Genomic DNA, 14,931 nt, shown 5'->3' with positions numbered 1-14,931 from the left:
AACACACCTGGTATATTTGAGCAAGTCTTTGGAATCAGCAAACAAGGTCAAGCCTGACAGATGACAAAGTGTAGGAAAAATCATGTTTTTGTCAATACCAGGAATTGGGGTTTTAGTCTGTGTGAGAGGAGGGCCTCTGGAACACCTGAGCAGAGGAATGACATGATCTAAGTTACAATCACCATGGCTGCCAAAGGGAATATGAGACAGTAGAGGACCAAGGGCAATGGCTAGAAGACCAGGTAGGAAATAAAGTATGACAGTACACTGAAACAGGTAGCACTTCAAGTTATATTATAAAGTCGTAGCAATCAACACAATGCGGTATTGACACAAAAATAGACACATAGCTAATGGAACAGAATAGAAAACCCAGAAATAAACCCGCAACTACATGGTCAATTAATCATCGACAAAGCAGGGAAAGAACATGCAATAAGAAAAGGACAGTCCTTTAAGCAAATGGTGTTGGGAAAATTGGACAGTGACACACAAAAGAAAGAATTTGGACCACCTTCTTACACCACACACAAAAATAAATTCAAAATGGATTAAAGACCTAAATGTGAGACCTGAAAGCATAAAAAACTCTAGAAAAGAATAGAGGCAGCACCTCTTAGACACTGACCACAGCAACTTTTTTCTAGATGTCTCGTAAAGCAAGGAATACAAAGACAAAAACTATTGGCGCTATAAAATAAAAAGCTTCTGCACAGCAAAGAAAACAATCAACAAAACTAAAAGGCAATCTACGGAATGGGAGAAGATATTTGCAAATGACATACCTGATAAAGAGTTAATATCCAAAATATATAAAGAACTTACACTAACTCAACACCCAAAAACCTGAATAATCCAGTTAAAAAATGAGAAGACATGAATAGGTATTTCTCCAAAGAAGACATACAGATAGCCAACAAACACATGAAAAGATGGAATCACTTACCACCAGGGAAATTCAAATCAAAACTACAATGACGTATCACCTCACATGTCAGAATGGCTAAAATCACAAGTATTGGTAAGGATGTGGAGAAAAAGGAACATTTGTGCACTGTTAGTAGGAATGCAAATGTTGCCCAGTAGTGCAGCCACTGTGGAGAATATGGAGGTCCTTCAAAAAGTTAAAACTACCCTACAATGCAGCAATCACGCTACTATTTACCAAAAGAATCCAAAAATACTAATTCAAAGAGATGTAGCAGCATTATTTACAATAGCCAAGATATGGAAGCAGCCCAAATGTCCATCAACTGATGAATGGATAAGGAGATGTGGTATATATATATATATATATATATATATATATATATATATACACACAGAATGGAAAACTATTTAGCTGTAAAAAGAATGAAATCTTGCCATTTGCAACAACATGGTTGGAGCTACAGAGAATAATGCTAAGCAAAATAAGTCAGAGAAAGACAAATACTACATCATTGCATCGTATGTTGAATTTAAGAAACAAAACAAGCAGAAGGGATAAAAGAGAGACAAACCAAGAAACAGACTCTTCATTATAGAGAACAAACTGATGGATACCACAAGGGAGGTGATGGGTGATTAGTGAGAGCACACACGAGAAGGGCAAGGGGTAGAGGAGGAAAGAAAAGTACAAGCCGACTTCTTGCTAAGCAGGGAGCCCAGATGCAGGACTCGACCCCACAACCAAGGGATCATAACCTGAGCTGAAGGCAGACACTTAACCAACTGAGCCACCCAGGCACCCCGATTCTGGATCTATTTGAAGAACTGATAGAACTTACTGACGTCTAGAGATAAAAGAGTCAAGATAATTATTAGAGACTATGACCTAAACCAATGCTTCTCAAACTTTACTATGCATCAGAATAGCCGTGAGAGCATATTAAAACAGATTATCAGGCCTCATCTCCAGAATCTCTGGTTCAGTAGTTCTGGAGTGGAACCTGAGACATGTTGGCCTATCAACAGGAAAAAAAGAACTGTCAATTACTGAATGAGGAAAAACAGCAGAGATAACAGAAACTGAACAAGGAGTTCAATTTGAACATATTAAATTTGAGATGTCCCAATAATACCTCTGTGGTGTCTTCCGCCAAAACCCATGGCCTCAATCTAATCACAGAAAAATATCACATATACTCAAATTGGAAGACCATCCTACAAGATATGACCAGTACTCTTGAAAAGGTCATCAAAGCCTGATGATCACAGACGGAAGGGGACTAGATCAGATCCTGGAACACTGGTGGAGATTGGTGACATCTGAATAAAGTCCAAAGTTTAGTTAGTGGCACTTGTGCCAATGTTTCTTTCTTTTGTTAACAGTCTCATTGTACCATGGCTATGTAGGAATGTTAACATTAGAGAAAGCTAGCAGGAGGGTATAAGAGCGCTCTGCATGATCTCTGAACTTCTTATAAGCCTAAAATTATTTCAAAACAAAAGGTTTTAAAAATTCAAATGTCTATATCAGATCTCTAAGTAGTGATGTCATACAGACAACTGGATATTAAGTCTGGAAACAAAGCAGTCCAGGCTGAGGATATAAAATAAAATCTTACCATGTATAAATGGCATCTAAAATCTTACCACTAGTTGAGATTACCAAGGAAATGGGTTACTACAGAAAAGGTCCTAAGATAATCTTTAAGGGTCTAGGGAGATAAGGAGAAACTACAAAAGGGTCTAAAAATGATGGCTAGTGAGACTGAAGACCAGAGAGAGTAATACCCCTAAGCTAAGCAAAGGAAGCATTTCATAAAGGAAATGAACTGTTTTGAAAGCTAACTTTCAGAATGATGCAGGATTAGAAATGCGGTCATGGATCCCTGGGTGGCTCAGTGGTTTAGCACCTGCCTTCAGCCCAGGGCATGATCCTGGAATCCCAGGATCAAGTCCCGCCATCAGGCTCCTTGCATGCAGCCTGCTTCTCCTTCTGCTTCTGTCTCTCTTTCATGAATAAATAAATAAAATCTTAAAAAATAAAGAAATGTGGTCATTTGTGAACTAACAAAAGCTATTTTGATGGAGTGGTAACATAACACTATGAGACCATGCAGAATCTTTATGTGGATTTAAGCAATGCCCCTCCTGAAGACACTTCCAACTCTTACAAAACTCCTATATTATTACACTTTCATGAGAACAAGAAATTTAGTGCCACCTGCTGGAATACCAGTCACAAATATGTGATCATTGTCCTCTTGCATGTGGCACTCTTGTGCAGTACATAACCTGCACAATCATACACAGCAACTTAGTTGGCAAAGTCTGATTAGAATGGGTTCAAAATAGAATGAGTAGAGGAGACAGTATAGACAATTCCTTCATGGCAGGAGTTTGGTGTAAGTGGAACAAGGAAATGAGAGAGCCAAAAAGGGAAGTAGATTTGAGGGAGATTCTTTTTTAGTGATGTTAGATATTATAGGCTGTTTCTGTGCTGATGCGAATATTCCAGTAGAGAGGAAAAATGATGCTAGTACAAGGGAGCATTGCTGAAATGATCTACTGGGTAGCTAGGAGTCAAGATCTAGTAAACAAGTGAAGTAGGCTTTAAATAAGACAATGGATAGTTCACCTAGAAGACAGCAGGAAAAGCAGAGTATGTAAGACCAAACAGAGATAAGTTAATTGAGAAGATAAAGTGGGAATATACAGAAGATCTCTTCTGGTTGCTTATTTTCTCAATAAGACAGGAAGCAAGGTCATTAATGGATAATGAGGAGTGAAAAGTGTCAGACTTTTGAAAGAAATTACTACCAGCATCATGTGAGATGAACAGATTAAGGAAATGTGATAGGATTTCAGGCAGGACTAAAGTCCTACTAGAGCTCAGTGGCCAAAATTTAAAGTGAGACCATTCAATGATGTTGCATTTCACATTGTCCATCTACACATATAGTAGACAGAGTTGGATTTAACCAAGATTGAATCCAGGATTTAACTAGATATGTACAACAGAAGGGTCAAAAAATTTGAGGGTATGTCCAAAGAAATAATTATAAATGTCTGTGTATAAGGAAGTGAGAATAAGGAGGTGCTCTGGTAGGTATTCAACAATGAGGTGATTTTTTTTAAAAAGGAGATATCAAAACAAGCTTCTCCAATCTTTAACTTAAAAATTTGCAATGATTGCCCCAGGCCTCGTTACCAATTCTAAACTCCTCAGCACTGATTTTCAATGCTTTTCCATGCTACACACTTTTTTCTGTTATTGCTCCAGCATACCTGTTAAGCACAACTTAAAGTGGTAATGGGGACATTCTAAAGCACTCAAATCTCCCCAAGTCTTTCTAAAGACTTCCTCCCAAAGGTTTTGATGTTGGCATTCCCAAAAAGAATTAATATAAGGGGTTAAATGTAGTTCTTATCCCTGAACTCCTAGAAGAGGTTATAATTAAATAATCCCTGAAGCTAATAGCTGGGCTACAAAACATAGCTTTATTATAGAAAATTCTTCTACCTAATGGTACATATTCTTTTTTTTTAATGGTACATATTGTAGAGGTATTTTACATCCTAGGATGTTTTCCATAATTTCTCTGGATACTGCTCTAACCAGTTTAACAAGACAAATCAGACCATCAATTGTCTTCCTATTACCATCTCTTACCTTTCATTCTTTTACTCCATCCACCCCTAATAATTGAAAACATTTTTTCACTTAATATCAACAATAACCAGTCATTAGTCAATAGGCCAGACCTGTATTCAAGAGTCTGCAAGGGCTGCCCCTGTGGCCCAGCGGTGTGGCACTGCCTTCGGCCCAGGGTGTGATCCTGGAGACCGGGATTGAGTCCCACGTCAGGCTCCCTGCATGGAGCCTGCTTCTCCCTCTGCCTGTGTCTCTGCCTCTCTCTCCCTCTCTCCCTCTGTGTGTCTGTCATGAATAAATAAAAATAAAATCTTTAAAAAAAATAGTCTGCAACTTTTCACAAACCTTACTAACCATACACTGAGTATAGCTCATTTTTTCTTTATTAAAATTACTTAAAAACAAAACAAATGAGAATTCCTTCAAGAAAAGTAAGATCTGCAGCTGTTAAACCTGTTTTTAAGAGGAGGGATAGGTTTATTACACCACTAAGGGAGTCTTCAGTCACGCTCCTGGAGAATGTTGTTCTCCAACTCAGATATCTCTTTTCCATGCCAATATAAACAAAATGTTGGCCAGCTGTCAGGAACAAAATGTAAAAGTTTACTCGAGCACCATCACCTAGAATTAAGGACACAGACTGTTATTAAGAACACAAAAGCTGAGGTAATTATTGAATAATAAAAAACTGTGAGAACAATTCCTTCAGGAAAAACAGGAACACTTGTTTTTCTGCTTCAATATAAAAATAAAAATGTATCATTAAAAAAATCACAGAAAATTTTTTCCTTTCACTAATTTCTTTTGAAATTTTCTCTTCTCTCTGCTAATTCTCCAAGAAGGCTAATATTATGATATTCCCCCACCAACCTCAAATGCTCAAAGCAGCTAAAATGTACTACACAGCAGCAAGAATTGAAGAAATGAAGTTATATAACACATATTCCAGTGAAAGTGACATGCTTCATGCCCTAGATTTTCTATCACCAAAGTTAATGTCAAATGTGCAAAACAAAATTCTCACAATGATTTCACATGGCTAAAGTAAAAAAGATAATTTACATGAACAGAAGATGAGAAACTTCTATGTTCTTCAAAAAAAGGACCTGAGTTTTCCAACCAGAGCCTGGCAGAATGGCGCTACAAATAAGGGTGATGAGAAGGGCGATTCTGGCATCAACAGGGTAGTGAGGAGAGAATACACCGACATTCACAAGCGCATCCATGGAGTGGATTTCAAGAAGTGTGCCCCTCAGGCACTCAAAAAGATGTGGAAATTTGCCATGAAGGAGATAGGAACCCCAGATGTGTACACGGACACCAGGCTCAGCAAAGCTGTCTGGGCCAAAGGAATAAGGAATGTTCCATACCGTATCTGGGTGTAGTCGTCTAAAAAACACAATGAGGATGAAGATTCACCAAACAAGCTCTATATACTGGTTACTGAAGTACCTTCCCCCATTTTCAAAAATCTACAGACAGTTAATGTGGATGAGGACTAATCGCTGATTGTCACAAATAAAAGTATAAAACTGGAAAAAAGGGGGGGGGTGGAGCTGAGAAAAAATATTATACGATTTATGATAACCAGAAAGATCTGACAAAATCACATTCTATTTTTTTTTAAAGATTTTATTTACTTATTCATGAGAGACACAGAAAGAGAGAGAAAGAGAGAGAGAGAGAGAGGCAGAGATACAGGCAGAGGGAGAAGCAGGCTCCATGCAGGGAGCCTGACGTGGGACTCGATCCCAGGTCTCCAGGATCAGGCCCTGGACTGAAAACGGCACTAAACCGCTGAGCCACACGGGCTGACCCACAAAGCACATTTTATACTGAGACAAAAGCATACAAAGAAAGACACACACAGAGACAAGAGAGAGAAACAAACACAGAGGTTTCCCCATCCCAGAAGTATCTTCAAATTCTATCCCTCACGTAAAAGCATCTCACATGGAAGCACTGACAATTCTGAAAGCCAGGTATAATTAATGATGTGATGTAATTTACGTTAAAATATAGGAAGGAAGTATGTGGTGGTAAAGAGATTAACTGTTATTGGCACGAGAGGATTTTATTTTTGCAAAGCAATATGACAAGCCCTACCAAGAATATAAAATAAATTAATGCAACTTAATATTACTATTTTCAGATCCAATATTCAAAGTGTAGCACACACAAAATAATGGCCTTTCAAGCAATGAACTATGGTTTAGAAATGAAGCATATGTCCCAACCAAAAGAGCTAAAGTACTATGGTTCAAATGAGTTCCCACCATCAGTACATGCTTGCACTAATATGGACAAACCATCTCCTAACTTTTTCAGTTTACATCTGTGAATACATAATAAAGGATCAAAGTTGAGGATTAGTCTTCTCATTCCTGTGAGGCCAGTCATCACAATATTCTTCTTCCTCCTCAACCCCAAGACATTGTAATCCTCCATTCCTTTCCACTACCCCCTTCATCTATGTTCCTGTTTTGGCAAGATGGAAAGATGAAATGCATAACATCAGGATACATAAAAGTGATAAAGCAAGACTACTGATCAAAATAATTCTTAATATAACAACCAAGTAAATACACAAAAATCTAGAAAATAAGAGAAACTACCATAATTAAGGCCCAATTCATTGTTTTACCCCATGAAACAAGCTGCCTGCCTGCCTGCCTGCCCTTGATTCAGAAGACACTTCAATTTTATATTTTGACATGCTGACATGGCATCTTTTACATGCTGGACAATTTTAACAATGAAGATTCATCCAAGGGTTGTTATAAGTGATAACATTTCTGGGTCAGCACTTTAATTTTAAAAGTCTTCCTAAAAAAAGATTTGAATTATTCTGAGGATATTACAATATTAGAATGTCTGTATACTAGTTGCTTTTTAAAATATAGACATATATGCAACAGGATAAAGTTTGCTTTTCTCTGTAAAACCACTTAAAAGTATATCTATCATTACTCTATCAAGGTCAAAATGGTTAGACTATACTTAGAGACAGTTTTGCCTTTGAAGTAGTTTTACCATCAACAGAAATAATCAAAAAACAAAAGAAATAATCAACATAAGAGTATGTTTATTTTCATGTATGAAGGTATAAAGATCACTAGTTTTGCTATGTTTCTGTAAGTTTCTCTGCCTATAAAATTAGAGCTGAAACATAACCAACCTAATTCAAGAGGTTAAAATTAATTACATTATATAAAATAAACCAAAGCACTAAAGTTGAATCACATGGTCCTGGAGTTCTGTACTATTGGCTCTTTCTGATCAAAAGGATAGTGACCAAATAAAGTACTCTGAAGAAAAAAAAAAAAAAAAAAAATAAAGTACTCTGAAGGATATTATTTCCCTAATCTAGAATGTATGACCACTGACCCTTTAGGCATAATAAAATGCAGACTAGAAATAAGTTAGTGACAAGTTATTTAATTTAGGATGAACTACCTGCAAATTCTTCATAACTCTGAAAACGTGTATCTTAAAAACATCAGCAAGAATATTAACAATATTTGATACAAAACCCTAAATCATACAGGAACTTATATAAAATAGACAAATTTGATTCTACTACCACACAGTCTTAGCCCTTTATTTCCCCCATACCCTGCACTGCCTTCTCTCCCTATCATCCCTCCACCCAGTTTCTATCATCAGACTTTACAAATGAACCATAATATAACAAGGTTTTCAAAGAAAGAATAACAATGATGTGATTCTTCTATCACTTAAATGTAACTATACTGATTAACTCAAATTCTAGTATAGAAGTGGACCACTTTCAATGCAAACTGAAGATACTAGTCTTCTATTACAATCCTTCTCTATTTCCCAAAGTTAAGATTCTGCTAGGCATTGTTCAGCAGTCTAACCTTCAGATTTCAAGATTACTTTTAAAGTATGAAAAGTCAAATTTTGGCATCTTTCTAAAAGACCAAAAAGCTTTATTAATATACTTCTTTGGCGTCTACTATAGAAATAGTAGGTTTTTAATCATATATTCACACCCATGAAAAATTTTCCTAAATGACACAAACCAGAATTTCTGTGCTAAAAGGTTATGATTCAAATTCCCTGTTTTAAAGAAAAAAATTACCATTAACAATGCCTGACAATTATAATCTGAGCTATGTAAAGACTAAAACAACTATGAAGGACATACATCACTGGCCATTTTTAAGCATGCTTTATGATGATAGAGGGAGGTGGATTAAGATATGAACCTGTTGATATTTATAGGATATGATAAAGAATATTTTGAGCTTCTGTCTCCTTAAAATGACTGTGATAAAATCAGATTGAAACCTGCCTATAAATTTCATTCCTAGATCTTATTTAATTATGCTTACTTTTTTTCTATTGATAAGTTGTATTCTATTTGCAAACAACAGTCTAGGAATAAAGCCCTCTGAAACCTGTACCTAGCAGAGAGTTAGACCAACCTTGGAGGTAAATAGGATGGTGTAAGTTAGGTTGTTTATAATAAAGCTTCATTATATTCACGTATTATGAATTCTCAGACCATAAAATATCTTCAAATCACAGTTTTAAGGTTTTCAAACTGCTAAAAATTTCTAAAAACTAAAGAAAGGCAAAAGAAATACTTCCCTTATATCAGTTCTTATTATATGAGAAATGTACTTTTTCCAGGTAATCTGTCTCTGGGAATTAAATCAAAGAGCTTGGATAATTACATTCAAAGTTCATAAAGGAACCAAAATAGTAATATATCTAATCCATTTGAAAGTGGTATGGTTTGGGCTTTAGAAATTTTAAAGGTTGTACAAGGCCATATTATGAGGCTGCTGAAAACCTGGGAAATCTATCAGATGCATAAGATGCAAAAGAAAAGATAAAAATGAAAAAAAAAAAAAAGAAAAGATAAAAATGAAAAGACAAAAGTAAATACATTTTCCATTTTGTACAACCATTCAGTAGTAATGTAACTAAATTTAGTTAACCACTACTTAACTAGTTAATCAAGTAAAAGTAATCATTCAGATTTATCTCTCTACATGAATCACATTATTAATGTGATTTCTAGATCTTTTGGTAAATTAAAATGCTGGTTTGTCAAAAAGTACAAGTGCTTTTAACTAAAAATTACATTAATTACAATTATAGAATCTTAGGCACTTAACTGAAATTAAGGCATGGGGTCATTGTAGAAGTATTAAAAATGCTATAGAAAAGTAGTTTTATCAAAGTATCACCAAAGGCTGATACATTGTGCCTGGATATGCTTCCTTCTCAGTGTGTGATTAGTGTATCTGGTTCTTTTAACCTCAATCTATTTGGATGGCATGGTGTGGGAGGATAACAGATAGCTTTTACACAAACACAAACCTTCTCCTGAGACATCTTCTGAATGATGTATTACCATGTTAAAATCATGAAAAACCTTTCCAAAATCACAATGATATATACATACCCTTTCAATACAAAAGCATGTGTCATTATCATTGATGGCATACAGCTTTCTTCACATTCTTTTCCCTTTCACAGAATTACAAACAATACTACGCACTAGTGACTCAATATAATTTCTCCCAAATTCTCCTAATGTGATCAATCCTCTATGTATAGAAAATGTATACCATCAACTTGCATGACAAAGAGTCCCAGTGTCTAATGGGCTTAACACTCATATCTCAGTCATGGCTGCATGGCCGGGAAAATGAACATCATGATGGACTCCTGTATTCTTCACATTGTGCTCATGGACAAAGTCAGTGTAGTTTCTATGTGCAGGCTGGGGTGGGGACAAGGCCCTTGTGTTCCACTGGTTTCCACCACGTTGACAGCAGTCACTGGCAGCAGAGAGCCTGGATGGTTGGGGAGTGGGAGGGGAGCACAGTTAGTCAACAGGAATAGGAGAAAATGGATGTGTAAGAGGTAATAAAGGAGTAAGGCACTGTGACTAGCATGCACCACTGCTATGAGTAGTTACTGACATTTATTCCATGCAATGACATTCAAAAATAAGGCAGTAGGGTGGGGGTTAGAATCCACAAAGTTATACATAGTGGAAAAACTCAATATGGAAATATGAGTAAGTAATCAGAGTCAGTTAAGTGAATTATATAAAGAGGAAATTTCAGAGAGAGCAAAACACTCTATCTGTCCCTGATGTTGGCACCAAAATCAAAGCTAGAAATGTTGAAGTTTAATGAGAAGGAAAAAAATATTTGTAATCTACTTAATTCAAATATTTAAAAGGATACTTCTACATTATGGACAAAGGCACATACAGAAAATGGCAACTATGAAAATTATTCTCCAAATTAAGTGATTTCACAAAACTGAAATCCAGGAAACAGAATTCAGAAAGAGTATTAAAAAAAAAAAAAAAACAAGTACTTCAGAGGCCATGTAATTTTATGCGAATGTTTCCAATTAACACAGTGGAGAATCACTGTCCCTTCTATAATCAAAGTTCATAGGACTTCAGAATGAAATTCAACAGGTACAGATAATGTGATGAGATTGTAAGCCTCTCTAAGGAACATTTTAGTAAGTATATTAAGAAACCTTTTTCTTACACAGTGCTATAGAATAGGCCTACAGAACGAAGAGTGAAGCATGCATACAAGCAGTTCCTGGTTAGAAATAATTAAGAGTCCTCCAGTAGAAAGAAAACATTTGTCACGGTTCAGAAAATCAAGGTTTTGCAACACAGCAAAAAGGGAAGCACATATTTAAGATAATTCCAAGTTAAAAAAAAAAAAACCCACCCCAATTATATAAGATGTCTAAGGATAAATTTTTAAATACAATATTTTTTTTCTAACCCAACTAAAACATGAATCTTCAAATTTCTTTTTCCTTAAGAAAACTGAAATTAACTAAAAGGATTTTTCAGAACAAACTTGAATGCTTTACAATAAAATCATCATTTCTTCTTCAAAGGGTATACAATTTATTTATCATATCTATCCCATAAAATTCATGACCTCTGTATGCAGTCTCTGAAATTTTAGGAAATTCAGTTAGGTTTATGTTCTCCCCAATATATGCAAGATTTCCCATATATTATTCAGTTTAATTTATCACTTTCTAAAGGAGGACTGTTTTATATTCATTTAAGAGCATTAATAACAATAAAAGCATGCAGAAACAAGTGAAATATAGAATGCACTTTAAATTCAAGCTGGGGAATTCATTAGCTCCAAGATAGATCAGTTCTATATTCAGTTCCATGCCACTGCTGACATACATTGAGGCTCATTAAGTTTTCAGGATCACCATTTTACTCCATTTCAGCAAAGGAGGTCTCAGCACAAGTACATAAGGGAAGGACACAGAGCTCCAAATTTTTCATTTTCCTTAAAATTCAATATTCTCAGATTCAGTACTCTTTCTAAAGGTTGTGCCAAAGGAACTAAGTACTGCCTAATAAATCAAATTAAATAGATTTGAATACATGCCCATTAAAATCAGAAATCTCAATAAAGACTTAGTGACATATATACTATGCAACCTTTCCCACCCCCAGACTCTCATTCTGTATTAATATAAAAAGTAAGCATGTATTAAGGGAGTTCTTTTATAGGTGAAGTCCTGGTTTCCTTGCCAACAGGACTTGGTAATACCAAGGCCATAAAACATAGCTACTTACTGGAGCTGTGTTTTCAGTAAGAAATTGAAGAAACTCCTTAATCGCTTAAAAAAAAATAAAGACTAAAATTTGATATTTAGAAGCCTCATTGTTCATACTTTAAGTGTGTGCCCACATGCACACACGCACACACAAAGCACCCCCACCACACTCTGGTATAAGTAAAAGAAAAAGACAGAAAAAAGGAAAAAAAATTCCCTCAATCTTAGAAACTAATCAAGTTATTTGGAACTGAAGTAAAAATATGCCCAACGATAGAGAGCAAAGCACCTTGCAAGTTAGTTAAGCCAAAATAACAGTGAAAAACAATTACATAGCAAAGACTGAAAATAATCACCAACCACTGTTGACCCACCACCATGAAGGAAGAACTGGCTGCTCAGAAAGCTGACCAAAACCTTGAGATCACCACAGAAATTCATTAGATTTCAGGTACTAAACAAACTAAGAGCAAGAGAAAAAGAAAAAAATCCTATAAATTATCAAAGTTCATTTTACAGATTTGCAACGTGACCACTCAATCAAGTAATTCCCGAGGAGCCCTCCAAACCACATACAGTATTTGGGAAATGATGAACACTACTGATTACACTCCAATAAGCCACAAAGTATTCATATTTGTGTACTAACTATGAATGTAAAAAAGATCCTGGAAATCTCAACAAGTAAAGTATCTTCTCTGTCATCAGATTCTCTCTCCATCCCCCAAAATGAAGCATTTTAATGCTTTGTTTTATTAGATTATAATCATCTTTCCCTTTTGGCTTTTCTTCAGTCTTTAATGAAAAAATACATCCAAAGTACTAGCATTATGTTGTGTGCAATAACATGTAACAAACATATTTTCCTTACTGATCTGGAAAAAGGTTCTACTGACTAGCATTGAAGCCCTATTCAACAGAGAACCACCCACCACTTCTAATCATGCTAACCAAAATAAGGAGAGAGGTCTGATGTTCTTAAATTAATAACTACATTCCCTTCTTATACATATCCCTTATTTTCCCAATCCCAGTATGACTGTTCAACGGTATGTTTCTGTTCAGCTTACAAATATGAATAATTTGTTTTCAATCATATTTAAAGTATTCTAAGATTATGGTGGAGAATTTAGAATACCATTAAGCAAGATTTTATTCTGGTTTAAAGGAGTTAACAAACCATTTCCTGTCATACTGGTTTGATCCAGGATTCCTTGGAAGATTCTCTATCTCTGCCAGCACAGGACCAGAGGGAACAGAAGGAATCACAGGCAGAGTTGACCTCACACCCCAAGCCTGTGGATAAAATTATAAAAATCATCCATTTTTGCCCACATACATGACTTTGTCTCCAATAAACGGAATATTAAAATGGATTACTATCTACAAACATAGTGCAAACAAATGCTTGCATGTTGTGTGCTACCTCAGAGATAGATAATAATTTAACTAAATATTAAGATATTCCTTATTTTATAGGATTTACAGAAACAGAAAATGTCCTATAGGGTACCTGTTCAATTTACAACATCTCAGATAATAACAGAGGGTTTCATTTATTTAGCCACTTTACAGATATAAAAAGAAAACAGACAAAACCTTCCCAAAGTTATACCACTATCTGTCATAATTAACTAGTATTCTAGGGTTTACAAGTTTAGTATCATCTCACCTGTTGGGATCCATTACTCTGAGTTGAAACATTATTGTGAACACTGTGGGGAAAAACATGTATTAAAAAACCATATATAAAATTCTAGGGTTTCATATTGTAAGACTATACATACAGTAATGAAAGTACCTTTATTTTTAAAGGCATTGTTTTGTTGCAAGTAAAGAAAAAATTACTATTAGTACCTAAAACTAAAAATTAAAGATGCTCAGAAAACATTTGTTTTTAAAACATTGTTTTTTTCTATAATCTGCTCATTTAAAATTTCCATATACTTATATTTTAATTGTGCTTTAAATGTGTAGTTCACTACTAATCTTGTTTATTCATTGAACGGTATCTGTCAAAGATGGCAAAATAAAGAGCAGCACAAATGATATCTTAAATTCAAGGCTTTAAGCACAAATATCCACATAAACTTACCTGTGTCACTTCTTTTGTATATTCCTACACTCTAAAGATTTTCCAGTCATCAACAGCCCAGCAGCTGATAATTCAAAAGGCCTTAATATAAAGTTAAAATTAGAAACCTCTTTCCACTCCAAGAGATTTATAAATATGTTTTGAAACTTTTAGTTTAAGCTATATTCATTTCCCTCCTCCATCACTTCCCCACAAAAAAGCACTTTAAAAAACTCAATCTAAAACAAAATATTTAGGGCGCCTGAATGGCTCAGTGGGTTAAGCATCTGCTTTGGCTGAGGTCATGATCCCAGGGTCCCGGGGTGGAGCCCCACATCAGGTTCCCTGCTCCTCCTTCTGCCCTCTGCCTGCCATTCCCCTTGCTTGTGCTCTCTCTCTCTCCAAAAAAATAAATCAAATCTTTAAAAAATAAATTAAACAAAACAAAAACAAATCTCAGAACAGCTGAAAAAGAGAACATTCAATGAAATAACTCAACAGTGACATATTACTAAACAAAGGGGAAAAAGAGTTTACTGCCTTCAGACCTTCTAACATAAGCATCCTTGTACACTGAGGTAAATAATTCAACTTAGGTAACTGAAAATATATTCAAAGTTTTTTATACACACACACACACACACAAACACAAATTCCTTGAAAGTGA

The 14,931-nt window shown here is 35.3% G+C and overlaps 1 protein-coding gene and 1 pseudogene across 5 annotated transcripts in view; one reads left to right on the top strand and one right to left on the bottom strand.

Annotated features, from left to right (window-relative positions):
* EPB41L5 (erythrocyte membrane protein band 4.1 like 5) overlaps nucleotides 1-14,931 on the bottom strand; it is a 144,334-nt gene that overhangs the window by 56,976 nt on the left and 72,427 nt on the right. For 4 of the 5 annotated variants that reach the window (XM_055315838.1, XM_055315840.1, XM_055315841.1 and 1 more), the window contains exons 15-16: nucleotides 13,863-13,905; nucleotides 13,371-13,486 (exon numbers count right to left, since the gene is read on the bottom strand). In XM_055315838.1, coding sequence (XP_055171813.1) covers nucleotides 13,371-13,486; nucleotides 13,863-13,905 — 159 coding nt within the window. Of the gene's footprint in view, nucleotides 1-9,949; nucleotides 10,417-13,370; nucleotides 13,487-13,862; nucleotides 13,906-14,931 lie in introns of those variants that run through there. The other variant, XM_055315842.1, reaches the window with a different exon arrangement.
* LOC129503637 (60S ribosomal protein L31-like) lies at nucleotides 4,919-6,119 on the top strand (annotated as a pseudogene).

Source organism: Nyctereutes procyonoides, unplaced genomic scaffold (genome assembly GCF_905146905.1).
Source record: "Nyctereutes procyonoides isolate TBG_1078 unplaced genomic scaffold, NYPRO_anot_genome, whole genome shotgun sequence".
Lineage (NCBI taxonomy): Eukaryota > Metazoa > Chordata > Mammalia > Carnivora > Canidae > Nyctereutes > Nyctereutes procyonoides.
The sequence above is the reverse complement of the archived record's forward strand: the minus strand, read 5'-3'. Positions and strand labels throughout refer to the sequence as shown.